Source organism: Rhinolophus hipposideros (genome assembly GCF_964194185.1).
Source record: "Rhinolophus hipposideros genome assembly, chromosome: 17".
Lineage (NCBI taxonomy): Eukaryota > Metazoa > Chordata > Mammalia > Chiroptera > Rhinolophidae > Rhinolophus > Rhinolophus hipposideros.
In genome coordinates, this window is record NC_138063.1 from 10758996 (window position 1) to 10773718 (window position 14723).

The 14723-nt window shown below is 34.6% G+C and overlaps 1 protein-coding gene across 5 annotated transcripts in view; it reads right to left on the reverse strand.

Moving 5' to 3' along the window:
* The window catches only part of RELCH (RAB11 binding and LisH domain, coiled-coil and HEAT repeat containing), a 91063-nt gene that overhangs the window by 27046 nt on the left and 49294 nt on the right, over positions 1-14723 (reverse strand). For 3 of the 5 annotated variants that reach the window (XM_081078095.1, XM_081078096.1, XM_081078093.1), the window contains 6 exons: positions 13232-13303; positions 8930-9070; positions 8310-8474; positions 6208-6355; positions 2690-2846; positions 1946-2069 (listed from right to left, as the gene is read on the reverse strand). In XM_081078095.1, the coding sequence (XP_080934221.1) occupies positions 1946-2069; positions 2690-2846; positions 6208-6355; positions 8310-8474; positions 8930-9070; positions 13232-13303 (807 nt within the window). Of the gene's footprint in view, positions 1-1945; positions 2070-2689; positions 2847-6180; positions 6356-8309; positions 8475-8929; positions 9071-13231; positions 13304-14723 lie in introns of all 5 variants that reach the window. The other 2 variants (XM_081078092.1, XM_081078094.1) reach the window with 1 other exon arrangement.

Consider the following 14723-nt stretch of genomic DNA (forward strand, 5'->3'; position numbering starts at 1 on the left):
AGCAACCCAAAGAAAAAGATCCAAAAAGTCTCAGGTTCACAGACTAATTGACGAGTAAATAAATAAAATGTTTACTACCGCTTCTATCTGTCTGTCTATCTATCTATCTATCTATCTATCTATCTATCATCTATCTATCTATCTATCTATCTATCAATCAATCATCTATCTATCTATTTATTTTGCTTTATAGAACATTGATTTATGCAGTCAGAAATGTAATAATTCTTAAGAGGCTTAGGGAAAAAGAAGAGTTAAGTTACTAAAAATAACACCTCTACATATAAAATATTTAAAAAATCAATTCAGGTCAGCAAGTATTTCCTGAAGAGCCTTTAGTTTTCTTCACTAAATTAATTTTCAAGATGATTTTAGACACTTGAAATTACTACCTCCTAAAACTGAACTTGATGACAGGTTTGTTAGGTAGATATTATCTGATCAGAATTATTGAATAAAACATTTACTGTATTTAAAAGGAATGAAAAGGAAATTGCAGTCATTCAGAATATTCAATAAGTAACATACGGAAGGACTGACAATTAAGTTCGCGAACTTTCCACTGTGTATGCGCAAGTAAGCGCACTTAATTGTCCGGCTAAGGCATACATCATGTGACATGCATCTGTTCAGTTTTTTAACTTCTTTAAAATTTAAATTTAAACATTAAATACTGAATTTAACTTTAATATTTTAAGTTAGAGCAAACGCTTGTTTTGATATAGTATTAATGTCATCACAGATCAGATTTCTGGTAAGTGATAAAGTGAACTCCTTGCTTTTGTTAAAAAATAAAAATAAAATAATAATAATAATAACAGCTACTTCTTTTGGAGATGTCAAAGAATTTTTGCCACTATTGATAACAATAAAATCAAATTACATTTGTTTAATAATTAGATGTTAGTGAAAAACGTAAAATGATCTTGTTTCTTCTATAGTAACATAAAAGTCTGGTTTTCTCCTCCTATTGGCAGGTCAGGCATATTAACTTACATATTCAACTTAAACTGAAGTGAGGACCACTGTTAAAAGATTAATCTACAGAATAATACTTAGAGAACTAAAAGACACTGAAGTAACTTCTTCATTTCACATAAGAAAAGACTAAGCCCATATTAATTATTTATTATAGGTCACACACATAACAGGGCCATAACCCATTTTCTGAATTTTGTTCAGTCCACTGTACCAAACTGTTTGTGCTTTAAACGTTTCAAACACTACAGATTTAATAGTAAAGAGCTACACAGAGTTCTTACCTTTCAAATGTCTAAACATTTGATTATAGCAACTACATGTTTTTATATTTTTATGAGGTCTCTAAAGAACTGGCTTAACATTATGCTATGAAGACAAATGAATTAACAGGATTAAAGAAGAAACTGGGATCTAAGGACATTCAAATTTTAATATCTAAACTACAAAGTAACCTGGGTAAGCAAATGTGACAAATGATGCTTTAGGTCATGACTGAAATATGCAGCATTTATCTCAGGTTCCCATGCTATTCTAAGGGCTGGTATTGTTGCAGCAAGTCTTCTATAGAAGCTGCTTTGGTTCCACAATCACCTGAGGTTTTGACCAAAGTAAGCTGAGCAAATAGCTGCTTCCTGCATCCGTGGTAGGTGATAAAGTACCAGAAGCATATTCAAAGCACTACAGTTGAGTGCCTTAGCTGATACTTCCTATGCTGAAAATCTTTGAGATATCCAGTGAGTAGATCTGCATACAAACCAAGCTTAGGCTAACTCGTCTTTTGAAAATCAGATATAAAGGTAAGAGTATTACTGACGAAAATTTTTTTTTACTATCACAGTTTTCTAAGATATTAAAAGATAATTAGAGTAAAGGAAGGGCTCATGCTTTTATTTACTCTGTCATAGCATTAATTAACACATTACATTTCTATGGCTCTTGCATATAAGAAAACTTAAGTTTTTACCTTAGTGTTTGTAAAAATTTTGCCAAATGTCCGGCAAAGGCGCCAGAAAAATCTGGAGAACTCATGGACACAGGCAGTTGAGGTAACATTAATTTTGCCAACTATTTCTATAAGTTGTGGCAACCTGAATATGAAAGGAAAGAAAAATAGGCAGGGGACACATATAAATTACTGTTTCCTTGCCAATTTCTGAAACAATGCAAATCTAACAACCTCTTCTGTTTTGTTTTTCATAGACATTGAAATTGGAAAGCAAAGGAGTTGTTTGGGAACTTTTGAAAAGGTCTTAAGTTTACATTCTACTCTATAAACTTCTTAGAATAAATTTTAGCTGTTTGCCATAAAATATATGGAACTTTAAAGGTCGAGTTCTGAGTATGGAGTTAACAGGACTCAAATCAATGAACTCGATGCTTCACACAAGAGCTTGCCTAACATGGCATCCACTTAACCTCAAAAATGAGAAGTCTAAAATCCATGTAGTTTAAAATCCATCACCACCATGAGACAAGGCAGCGGATAGGTTCTTCTGCCATAATACAGCAACACCATCTTCACAGGTAAATCACTACATACCCAGTAGTGTAAATCTCCTCTCCTAAAGAAGTTTACCATAGATGATGCCAAGTTATGTTTTGTTATATTTTTTATATTTTGTCCCTCAGTACCAAGGCTAAATATAGTGAGCTACCTTCCATTCAACTGACTGAGGTGAACCGAATGATTGTGGAGGCGGGTACTTACAATTGATTGACAACCCATAGTAAACTCTCCCAGCCTGTAGTACCCTCGTGTTCCAGCTGGTAATCATAAAGTTGTAGTAGCACTGCCAATTGCTCACGACTCCCAATAATAGTAGACACGTCTTGAAGGGGTGACATAGGTCGAGGGAACCTCGTCACTATAAATAATAGAAGCAAAACAAGTCATGTGGAAAATGACAGTTTGGGCAATTAGCTATTCTATCTAAAGGAAAATAAAGTTCTGCCTCCTAATAGTTAATCAGCTTATTATAAACTTTAAATATTACGCTGAAATAAATTAATTAAATCATTTTAGAAACACATGAAATAAACTGTCACATGTGAACAAATTTAACAAATCTCAAAAATTAAGATTTTTATAAGACTAAATAGTTATAGACAAATACTGTAATGAAATAATTTGCTATTGAAGAATAAAATTTCATTTAGGGTAATTTAAAATTGGCCCAGAGATAAGATCTTAGATAAATATAAATTTAAATTTGGCTTAAAAATATAGAAATACTTCCATTCCACTAGATTGCTTACGTCAATGAAATAGTAAATATGATAAACTCTTTCCTTCAGGGGTAAGAAATTAATAGGGTAGTAGCAGGGAAAAAATTGTTTAATACCAGAGAATAATGATATAAAATATATTAAAGCTTGAGCTGAAAAGGTCTCTTAAGTATTTAATCTCGACTATTAAGTGCTTTATTAAAAAAAAAATTCCACACGTATTTGGTAAACATTAAGTTAACTCTACGCAACTCCTACATAGAGGTTAACATGCTATGAAGACACAAATAAGGAGGCAGCACTTTCTCAAAACACTTATCGATTAATTATTAAACTTAAGAAACCATGAAATATACTTAATTTTAAAAATGCTCAAAGAAAACATTAAGGTGTTATTGTCTTTCTATGATGTGCAAGGCTTTAAACAATACACTAAGTTCTGATAAAGGTTATTTCTTGCTAGCTGGACTCTCCTGTTTGCTATAATAATACACAAACAAATAAATGAATCTGGGTAATATGGTGTCTCTCACCATCTGAGGTTTCTCCTTGAGTTCTCACTATCTCAACGCAGGAATCAATTAGGTTTGGTGGTTAGGGATATTTGTATTTCATATTTCTACATCATGTTCACAGCATATCTAATATAATTTCAAACAGAGTTATATCATATTGGTAAGAATCTGCTATACTATGATGAAACTAATGTTATTCCTTCAAAAATAGTGATAAATTATTAAAAAATAATGGAATAGTTAAAAGTAAAATGGATATATCAAGATTTACTATAGGGAAAATGAGGTCCAAAGATTTAAAACTAGGTCCAATGGAAGCAAAAACAATGTCAAGAAATAAGTAATTACTTGGATAACTCAGTTATTACAGATAAGCAGAGTGGTTCAGGAACTTCAATATATCATTCTATTTAACAGAATTTAAAAAAAAAATGAGCATCTAACTTATAACAATACAAAAAGGACCCAAGAATGCCTGGAATTTTAATAGGCTGGGAAAACAGCAGCATTTTATTATCAACTAAATAACCACAATTACCCAGCAAAATAATAGCTATTATGACTCTTTAATGTATTTCCCTCTCACTAGAATGTAAGCCAAAAAAATGTATACACATTTTAAGAGAGGAAATAACTATTAAAATTGCAATAAATACTCAATATATACCATTAACAAAAGATGAATACAAGTCACGTTTGACTTCTACAATTACAAGAGGTGCTCAAAGTGGTTCCCATCAGCGTCCAGACACTTCTGATTACGGCGAACTACTGCTTGAACATTGTTGACCAAAATGTCTACTTGTATACAGTTTTTTTGGCATCCCGGTGTGTTCAGGATGGTAAAATAGTTGTTTTGAAAATTTTCTATCTAATATCTAGCACATGTCCAGCAACAGGTGACATTCAAGAATTATTTGCTAAATGAATGAATAAATGGTAGCAAATGTTACGGGTTGAACTGTATGCCCCCTAAAAATTCCTATGTTGAAGTCCTAACCCCCGGAACCTTCGAAGATGATCTTATTTGGAAACAGCGCTGTTGCAGAAGTAATTAGACAAGCTGAGGTCAGAGTGGAGTAGGGTGGGCCTTTCATCCAACTGACCTTAGAAAATAGGGAAATTTGGACACAATGACACAACACGCACACAGGGAGAAGAGAAAGTGAAGATGAAGGCAGAGATTGAGGTGATGCATCTAGTATGAGCCACGGAACACCAAAGATCCGCAGCAAACCCCCAGAAGCCAGGGGAGAGGCCTGGAACAGCTTTTCCCTCCTAGCCTCAGAAGGAACCAACCCTGCTGACACCTTCACCTCAGACTCTAGCCTTCAGACTGTGAGACAACACACGTCTGTTGTTAAAGCACTCAGTATGTGGTACCATGTATTGGCTCCCTAGCAAACCAATACAGCAAGACAGAAAGAGAAAGAGGAAATTAGAAAGTCAGGAAAGTCTCCAGGCAGATGAAGTGCCTCAAGTGGCAGAACCTGAAGTGGCAGCTCTTAAGTGCTTTAGGAAGGCTTATCTTAAAAGTTTGAAGTTTCATTCTCAATAATATCATTTTAAAATATTTAACTGTACCCCATCCATTCTCAATTTTCCAAGTAAAACTGACATTCAAACAGTATGCACAATTTTTATGCTGTGTTGTGTGTGTTCTTGGACACACTGCCTCATATCCCTAAGATTATAGGTAAACCACCATTTATATGAAAACCGCATTCTAAAAAAATTAAGTGTCTGTTGATGTTCCTGATCTTATAATTCTTTTGTCTATCAGAAAGCCAGTAAGAGACAGGGACAATTTCACAAATCTGAAAAAGCTGCAAAGGGAATTCATACACAGTAATAACTTGTCTATAACCATTTATCCAGGGCGACAGATAGGTGCAGTGGGGTTACCAAGTGTCATGGATGAAAGATCACTTACTGGTGAGATGAACATTGAGATAAGAAAACACTGGCTTTTGCTATCAATTTCATGTATTTCTGAAAATAAGTCATATTCCTTCTTTGAAAAATAAAAATTCTGCCACATATGCTTATATTCCTTTCAAAGACACAGTAGGAAAGAGTAAAATATTCACCTTCCCCTATTGAAAATAAGATGAAACAGCTTGGAAAGGAAAAAAAAAGATTTAAAAAGTGGAAATGATGAGCTTCATAAACTGGCACTAGTAAGTATTGTGGGCATATTTTCATTAATTCAGCTCATTATTTCAGCCACTGAAGAAACGGTTATAAAAAGACTATAGATTAAGAATGGAAAGTATAAATGTCATAAGATCTAACACCGTGATGCTTTTCCATAAGAGATGAAGGCATACAGTTTACCTTAGATCTAGGATCACGAGATTCCACAGATATAACACATTTTAGTAATTATGCTGTCATCAATTTTTAGATTTTTAATCAAAAACCACTCTTTGGGAAGCTGAGCTGCTATAGTCGATACCTTCCTCCTGTAATTCCAGTGCAGTACCTTCTATCTGTGGCACTTCACCATGCAGCTTGGCTTTGCTGGAGAAAGGTGCGTTCTGCAGCACTAATGCAAAGAGAGATGGGATCAGGGACTGCAAAGCGGAAAGATACATGTGGAGCTTGTGTTCATCCAACCCGTGCTCTCCGTCCTGAAACATAGGCGGCGGAAGCTAGTGTTAGTCTTCTGAAGTTACAAAGGGTATTCTTCCTTTCTGTGGCAAATGACCACATACGTAAGGAACCGCATGTTAGGCTCCCCACATGACACCTTATGGGGCTGTCCATGAATATTTTCTTTATTAGTTTCAGGTGCACGAGACAAAGTAATGCTCAGACGTTTATCATTTATATCCCTCACGCTGTGTGAACCCCCCTCCCCCCATCCACTATCCCTCTAACATCGCGCAGAGCCATTACATTTCCACTGTCTCTACATGAATCTTTTCTTAATTTCCCTAAGTATGTGAAAATGTGGAGAAGCATTTAGGTACTGTAGGATAATAGAACATTTTATATGGAAAACTTCAGGGCGAACATCAATTATTTCCATTTGTATGGAATTTCTTTCACAGGTTTTTTTTTCCTTTTAAAAGGGTCGTATATTTTGAAATGTGTAAGTCAGGATAAAGAAATTAAAGTGAGCCCCAGGAATCATTTTAAACGCTCAACTGTTAAACAAGCAGCAGTGCTTCCTACTTTCCCTCTCCTACTTCCTACAGTCCTGTGTAGATTTGGTGACATCTGTATTTGACAATGAATACACTTTAAAAAAATTCAATGCAGAGATAAAGTGTAGGGGAAGAAATTTCAAAAGGAAACAGAAGAAAGATATAATAGAAAAAAAAAAAGAGTAAGGACGTTCAGCATGGCACACAGAAACCAAGTATTAAAGGGAAAAATAGAATCATTAGAGATGACAGCATTTAATACTGTTCAAATCCACTTGAGATGTCATTATTATGTTATAAAATAACAAGTGTGTCAGATGTATGAGTTATTTACTGTGGAGTTCTAAATTAGTTAATTTCTTCATGGAAGTTGAACACTGTAGATAGGTTTAGTAGCAATGTGGAATTAGCCATGCTATGAAATGGAACAAGAAAAACCAGGTATGGTTAACTCTCAGATAGAAGGAATGCAAACTTTAAAAAAATTCCCTAGGTTTCATAACAAGTTTCACTTTAGTTGTCTATTTATGTTTTTTTTTTTAATACTCATTTAGAAACTTCTGGAAAAACAGTTTAATTTTTAAATTACATAAATACATATGTACACATATCTATGTATAAGACCATCTACAGATTAGTTACAATGCTTTATGTAAGAGCCTTACACATCCTTTAAATTTTGGGGGTAGAAGGGGCAAGAGTTTGAAGTGAGCCATCAGATCCTGGTTCTATCATTTGACAGCTATGGGACCCTGGGCAAGTTACTTAAATACTCAGTTTCCACACAAAAAAGCAAAATATTATTCAAAGGGTTGTAAGAATGAAATACTATATTTTATATATAAAGTATCTACCTTAATGGCATATAATAGGCATTAAAGAAATGTTAGTTTTTCTTCTGGATTCCAAAGAGATTTTAGGAAAAAAATTAGATCAAGAAGTTTCTGTTGTTCAACTTTTTTTCAATTCTTTTACTTGGGAAAATGAAAAGTTCACTTTAAAAAGTGAGGAAGTGAACTACTACAGTGAAATAAACACAGTTAAAGCATTTTGACATTGTGTAAATAAGAAAGCTTTAGATACACATATTTTAGTTATCTCCGGACTCTGGGAACTGGAGCTGATCCTTTACCTAAAACATTTAAGTCAGAAAAGGCAAGGAAGAGCTAGCTTTCTGAATAATGTATGAATAACAGTTCCACAAAGGTGCTATTTCAGCTAATAAACTCAGATCATGCCCTTTCTCCTTCAGCTTCAGTGAAGTAAAACTTCCTCAAATCTCTCTTGGCTTCAGCCCAATAGAATCTTTAACTGGTAATTTATTCGAATGTTCAGCTAAGGTACTTTCTGTCTTTGCTCCCCAGCATGCTTTTAAGATGCCCTGGAACACACCTTTCACATTTCTAAGAACTATATAAACAAAGGAAGCATTTACCCTGAGAAGTTTTTCAATCTTGTTCAGCAATGTAGGTATAAGATGAGACTGTAAATTTCCGAGTTCTGTAGTCCAGGCAGCATAAGCTGGTAAAAATACTTGATGTGTTGCACTAACTACTCTTTCTGAGGGATCACACAAGGCTGACAGCAACAATTCAAAACCCTGCCAAAAAAAGAAAACAACAAAAACAAAAAACAGGCAAAATATGGATTTTTAAAATAAACGAAAAAACTCAATACAAATAAATATGCATTGAAGTATATTTAGAAAACATTTTAGGCAAGGAAGAAAGCCATCCATAATCCTACCCTTCCCATTTTCTTTAAAGAAAATGTCATGTATCCATTGATGAAGAAACCAAGGAGAAAGGGTGGTGGTAAACACACATGCTTGTTGCCAATTTCCTGCCACAAAGCTGTGGCGAATACTGTAAATGAATCATAGCATTCTCTCCTCCAAATTGCGGAATTGAAACCAGGCAGCCAAACCAACTGGTTAATGTTGACATAACTGCCATCCCTACTACAGATTGTACAGTAGGGTATCTGAATCACAGATTTGGGATATCATTTGGAATTTTAAAATAGAGTAAATGGGGTTAATTCTGAAAAACATACCTGTTGGTATTTGTCTGGATCATCAATGTATCCCATAATGATACCCAGGCTTTTGATCACAGCTTCTCTTACCAAATCTGCCTTATCTTCCATTAGCATCTGTTGCAACATTGAAAGAACCAAGGAGCTACGAATTTCTTTCTGAAAATAAACAAGAACAGGTTCTTGCTATTTATTTACACTAGCAGCAGAAAAATATAGAAAATAATGTGACAGACATCCACGTATTTAAAATCCAGATTAAATATATATTAACATTTTGTTATGTTTGCTTCAAGTCTTCATTTTTCAAAGACACAGAACAGTATGGATACAGTTAAAAATATCAGTCTCCTCTACTCTCTGTCCTTTCCTCTACCCTCCCTTTCTAAAGATAATAACATCTACCCTGAATTCGGTCTTAATCATCTCCCAGCATGTTTTTATATCTTTGTTAAATATGTGCAAACCCTTACAGTGCACAGTAGCAGGCGCTTTGGGCAAATCAACAGTCAACACTCTGCTATAAATGAACAATGACTCTTCTACCACTACCTGTTCAACTCAGAGAAAAGCACTGAGAGTGATAATAACAGGAGGCACTACAAAAATCATGCTGGTAATCAAAACATTTGCCTGGGGTAGGAGTGTGGAAACATTATAAAATCCTGGTGTTCCTATTTTTTGAAGAACTGAGAAAAAAAAATTCCAACAGCTAAAATATGAGAGTAAACTTTAAAAGTACTTTAGCAAGAATTGCATTGCTATTTTCAGTTGCTACTATTAAATATAATGTCAAGGCAACAATAATTCTGTGTCTTAATTTCACATAATTTCTTCCGCAGTTAAAGAATATTAGAGAATATTTTAGCCTAACTCATGGCTGATGTTAGAATAGAGAATTATCATTATACAAATTCTTGCCCTTCTTTCCCTTATCTGTACCATTATTATAACTTAATTAATTTATAAAATTCTATAAACCTAAACTTATTTAGATCTATTTTTACCTATAATGGTTAGAATAAAATGAAGATAGAGGATGTGACCATTTTCATAAATTTACAGTGTGATTTGGAATGCAGAACAAGGTCTGACAGACATTTTTAAACGACCTAGTTTTTGTTTTGACTTTTTAGGAACAAAAATATATGTAATTTTAGCAAATTTTAGTCACATGTTGGTTGGTGAATATACCTTTTGATATAGCCTTGTTTATTTATCCTTTCAGCTAAAAATTGCCGTCCACCCAATGCCTTAAAATATCTTAACTTTCAGATACTTTAAATGTTAAATATTGGTTTGAAACTTGGCTTCTTGGTTGGTATCAGCACGGGCAGCACGATAGAGGTACATAAACTTGAGCTGGGTATGCGTTTCACATGGGCCTGGGCTGATGCCCACTGTGGCAGTTTCAGTATGCCACTGGGAACCCACAGGACAGCTCAAGAGGCCATGACCACACTGAGACTTTCCTGGTACCAGTGACAGTGAGTACGACGCAAGCGGAGACCTGCGGAGAAAACATTAAGCCTGTTCTGAACACTGCCTAGTATTCTGGTGCCAGCCGCAATGCGGAATAGCTCACTATCCTTTGCGAGCACGTGATGTTCCATCTCTGTGTTGGGACAATAGATAATAGGGTGCTCAGACTCACTCGTTATATATATTGATACATACGATTTATCACAACAACACACCAGTTTTTTTCCTATAAGATGAAAAACATTAAAAAATTCTTCATCGTGCCCAGTTCCCAGGGAAGGTATGGGAAAAATAAGAACTCCAAGGCTGACAGGATTATAAGTCCGTATTATCTCGTTGGGGGCAATTTAACAACATCAAAGTAAAAAATGCAAATGCTGAAAGAAGTAAGATGCAGAGAAATTTAAACAATGCACTCACACAAGAACCTGGCAACAGTGTTTACTGTCAGGGATACAGAACGTTATATATCCTGTGATTACTTTTGGGTAAGAACATTTTAAAAATGCAAGTGGGTATAAGCACAAAGTTTTATTTTCTGTAAGAATTAAAAACTATTAACAGTAGATAGATACCTTTGGAGAGGATGACTAGGGGCCAAGGAAGGAAGTCTGATTTTCATTTTATTCTTTTCTGTACTATATAAAAACGTGTTTTTAACAACAACAAAAAAATTGTTACTGGGAGTGAAACTATGGACTATCCATTTTTTCTTTATATTTTTCTGAATAAAAAAGCCATTATAAATATTACTTTTTTAAAGGGCGATCGTCTGACGATTGGTTTCTCACTCTTCACTGAAGAATACGAGGTTAACAGTAAACAACATAAATAGCTCATGCATTATTGTACAATTCCATTTTTTGTACTTTTTAAAAGAATAATCTTACAAAAATGACCCTTTAGGTAGGGGTCAGCACACTTTCTGTAAAGGGCCAGCTGGTCTATTGCATCTCCTCACATCTGCTGGTGTAGTGTGAAAGCAGACAGACAATCCATCAACAAATGGGTGTGGCTGTGCTCCGGTAAAACTATTTACAAAAACAGGCTGTAGACTAGATTTGGCCTCCAGCCTGTAGTTTGTCAAGCTTTGCTTTAAACTATGGTTGTTTAAATTAAAATAACTGTGATGTCGCCACATCCCTCGACCCCTTCTAAGCCCTGGACCAATGGGAAGATACCTAAAAGAGAACAATAGTCCAATGGTTCTCATTTTTTGGTGGCAGGATACCTTCAGTCATTTAAAAATTAATGAGCATGTCAAACAGCTTTTGTTTGGGTGGGTAATATCTACTGACATTTATCATATTAGAAATTAAAACTGAGAAATTTATAAATATGTATCAATTCATTTTAAAATAACAATAAGCTCATTAGGTTAACAAGAATAACATTTTAATGAAAATAACTTTATAAAACAAAAAATTAGTGAGAAGAATGGTGTCGTTTTACATTTTGCTGCAAATCTCTTTAATGTCTGACTTAAGATACGTAGACTTTCGTACCTGCTTTGTATTCAATTGTGATTATGTTGTTTTGGCTGAAGTATTTAAAAAAAAATCTAGCCTCACATAGGCATGAAATTGAAAAATGGAAGAGTATTTTAATAGCCTTTTCTGATATAAATAGACATTTTGATTCTACACTCGAACTGGACAAATGGTAGTTTCTTAAAGGTTAGTTGCAGTGTGGAATCTGAAAAAATGATATAATTTGTTGCTATTAAGCTCTTTCAACTCTGATATATTAAATTCCATTGGTCTATCTTGAACCTTGCTTCTATTTTTCACCCAAGCATGATTTTGAGTATTCACACTGGTCATTGGAGAAATATTGGACCATGGAGTTATGCAGATGTTCTTCAATATTGACAGATTTTATTATAATCTCAAAAAAATAACAATTTTTAATATCACCACTGATCCCCTCAGAAAAGTGTTTACATGCTTAGAAACGGTCACTGTCATAGTGTCAGATACAAGTTTTCCAAAATTCTTGTTCTCACTTAAAAGTTCCAATTTTATTCTTGGCAGTAAATGCCATCTACTTGTTTCTCTTGAACTGACAAGCTCATTTCATTCATTCCCATGAAAATGTCTGCCAAATACCCAACTCTGAATAACCACAGTTTGTTTGTCAATCAGTGGTCTGTCAAATAAAATCAGTATCCCACGAAAAAAAGTGGCTGGTTCAGCTCACAACCCAAACCATTCAGAGTGCCTTTCATGAGACAACCATCAAACCTCAGCAAAGGGGCTTGATATTGGTATTTTCCATTTTATCACAGAGAATATTAAAAAGATGCATACTGAAGGGTCAAAATTTAGTAGAATGAGAATAATTTAACTGATTCATCAAGCTTATTTTTAAGAGAAACTGGCTTTTTCTGCACGTGCCTGGCAGTGATGAGTATGATAGTCAGTATATTTGGGTGCCCTCATCACTGCTTAACGACGCACTGCCACTACTGCCCTTTACAACTTTTGCACCAATGGTGTAAATGTCGAAACAGAAAGAGATAAAAACTGTTTTAATATTATCATGAAAATAATTCTCACCTCATGGACTTCTTTGAAAGGTCTCAAGGAAGCCCCCAGTGTACTCAGACCACACGCTGAGAACTGCTGATACCATTTAATATATTTATACTCTTGCAAAATCAATGGTTAGTGGACCTATTGTATCAAGGTGAGCCTTTTCTTTTTGACTCATCTTTTTCCTTTATTAGGAGTATGCCCTAGGAGAATTTGGATTAAAATGTATAAGACATTCGATTCAAGGTTTCTGTATTATTGAAAAGGAAAAAACAGAGTTTAAGAAAAAAACGATAATTCTTACAGGAAGGTAAGGTGCCAGGGCTCCACAGGATTCTGCCACAAGTAGTCGTCTCTCTGGGTATTTGTGATTAATCTGGAGTAAAACAGAAATCAAGCATGAATAACATACCGTCCCTTCCCTCAACAGAGCATTACTTTTTTCACAAGTCCTGTTAAGAGTGTGATGAAGCTTCTTTTTTTCCCACTTCTGGGAATCCCTGTGTATACCTGCATCAGGAATAAGGGAGTCAGGGAGAACCTAAAAAAACGAGGTCACAGGGGTTATCTGTTAAAGAGAGAGGGATAAAGCAAAGATAAGAATTTGGCAAGGTGTGTGGAGGTTGTGGGCTTACTAAGACAGCTTTCCTTAGGACGTCAGGAGCAACTTGCTCCTTCCCTAGCAACATTAGTATATTTTTAAATGTGCAAAACCCAGCTTTCGGCTATTATAGATATTGATCTATAATATATGCCAGGAATGATTCATCAGTCCTCTTTTTTACCTGAGGCATTAGGAAGTAAGTTAATCAATGGTTTAACCAGAGCCCTTGACTAGTGATTTTAAAGTAAGCAGACTTCAATCCATTTGTATTTGCATATGTGGAATGAGGAGGCTTTGCTATTGTGATGACTACACTGAGCCATAACAAAAAATAACACAGCAACACAAAAAGACACATGCTGGGTTTTGTTCCCATATGTCTTCTTCATAGAACATAAAATTTTCTTTGACTGGAAAAGTATATCTGTTTTCATATTCCCACATGAAAAGGTGACATAATTCATTAATGTATTGGATGCCTAAAATTAAGAAAATAAATTATACAGCAATCCATTGGGCAACAAACTGGAGGTAGGCAGCTAAATAGATTCCCGATATCCATGTGTACTCAGGTTACAGAGGAGGTGGTGGCAGAGATGTTTATAACTGACATCTCTGAATTAAATTCAGAAATAGAAACCTCAAAGTACTAGAATGGTTTGAATGTCAAAGCGTGCTATACATAAACTTTCATTTTGCTTTTCTTTAGTCTCAAAATTAAATGTACATACAAAAATCAAATGTATTTCTATAGACTAGCAACAAACAGAATAAAATTAAGAAGATTCTATTTACAGCAGTATCAAAAAGAATAAAATACTTAGGAATAAGTTAAAACAGTGCAAAATTATATTCTGTAAACTATAAAACATTGTTGAAAAAAATTTAAAAGGAAGAGCCCACAAAAGACCTATGTAAATGGGAAAAGATCCTAAATTAATGGATTGAAAGGCTTACTATTGTTAGGATGGCAATACTCTTCAAATCGATCTACAGGTTTAAAGCAATCCTTATGCAAATTCCAGCTGGCTTCTTTGCAGAAATTGATGGGCTGATCCTAAAATTCATATGAAAATTCAAGGGACCCAGAATAGTCAAAACAATATTGAACTATGAGAAACAAGTTGGTTTCTCAAGTTGGTGATGGTTGTGCAACTCTGTGAATATACTAAAAACTGAACCACTGAATTTA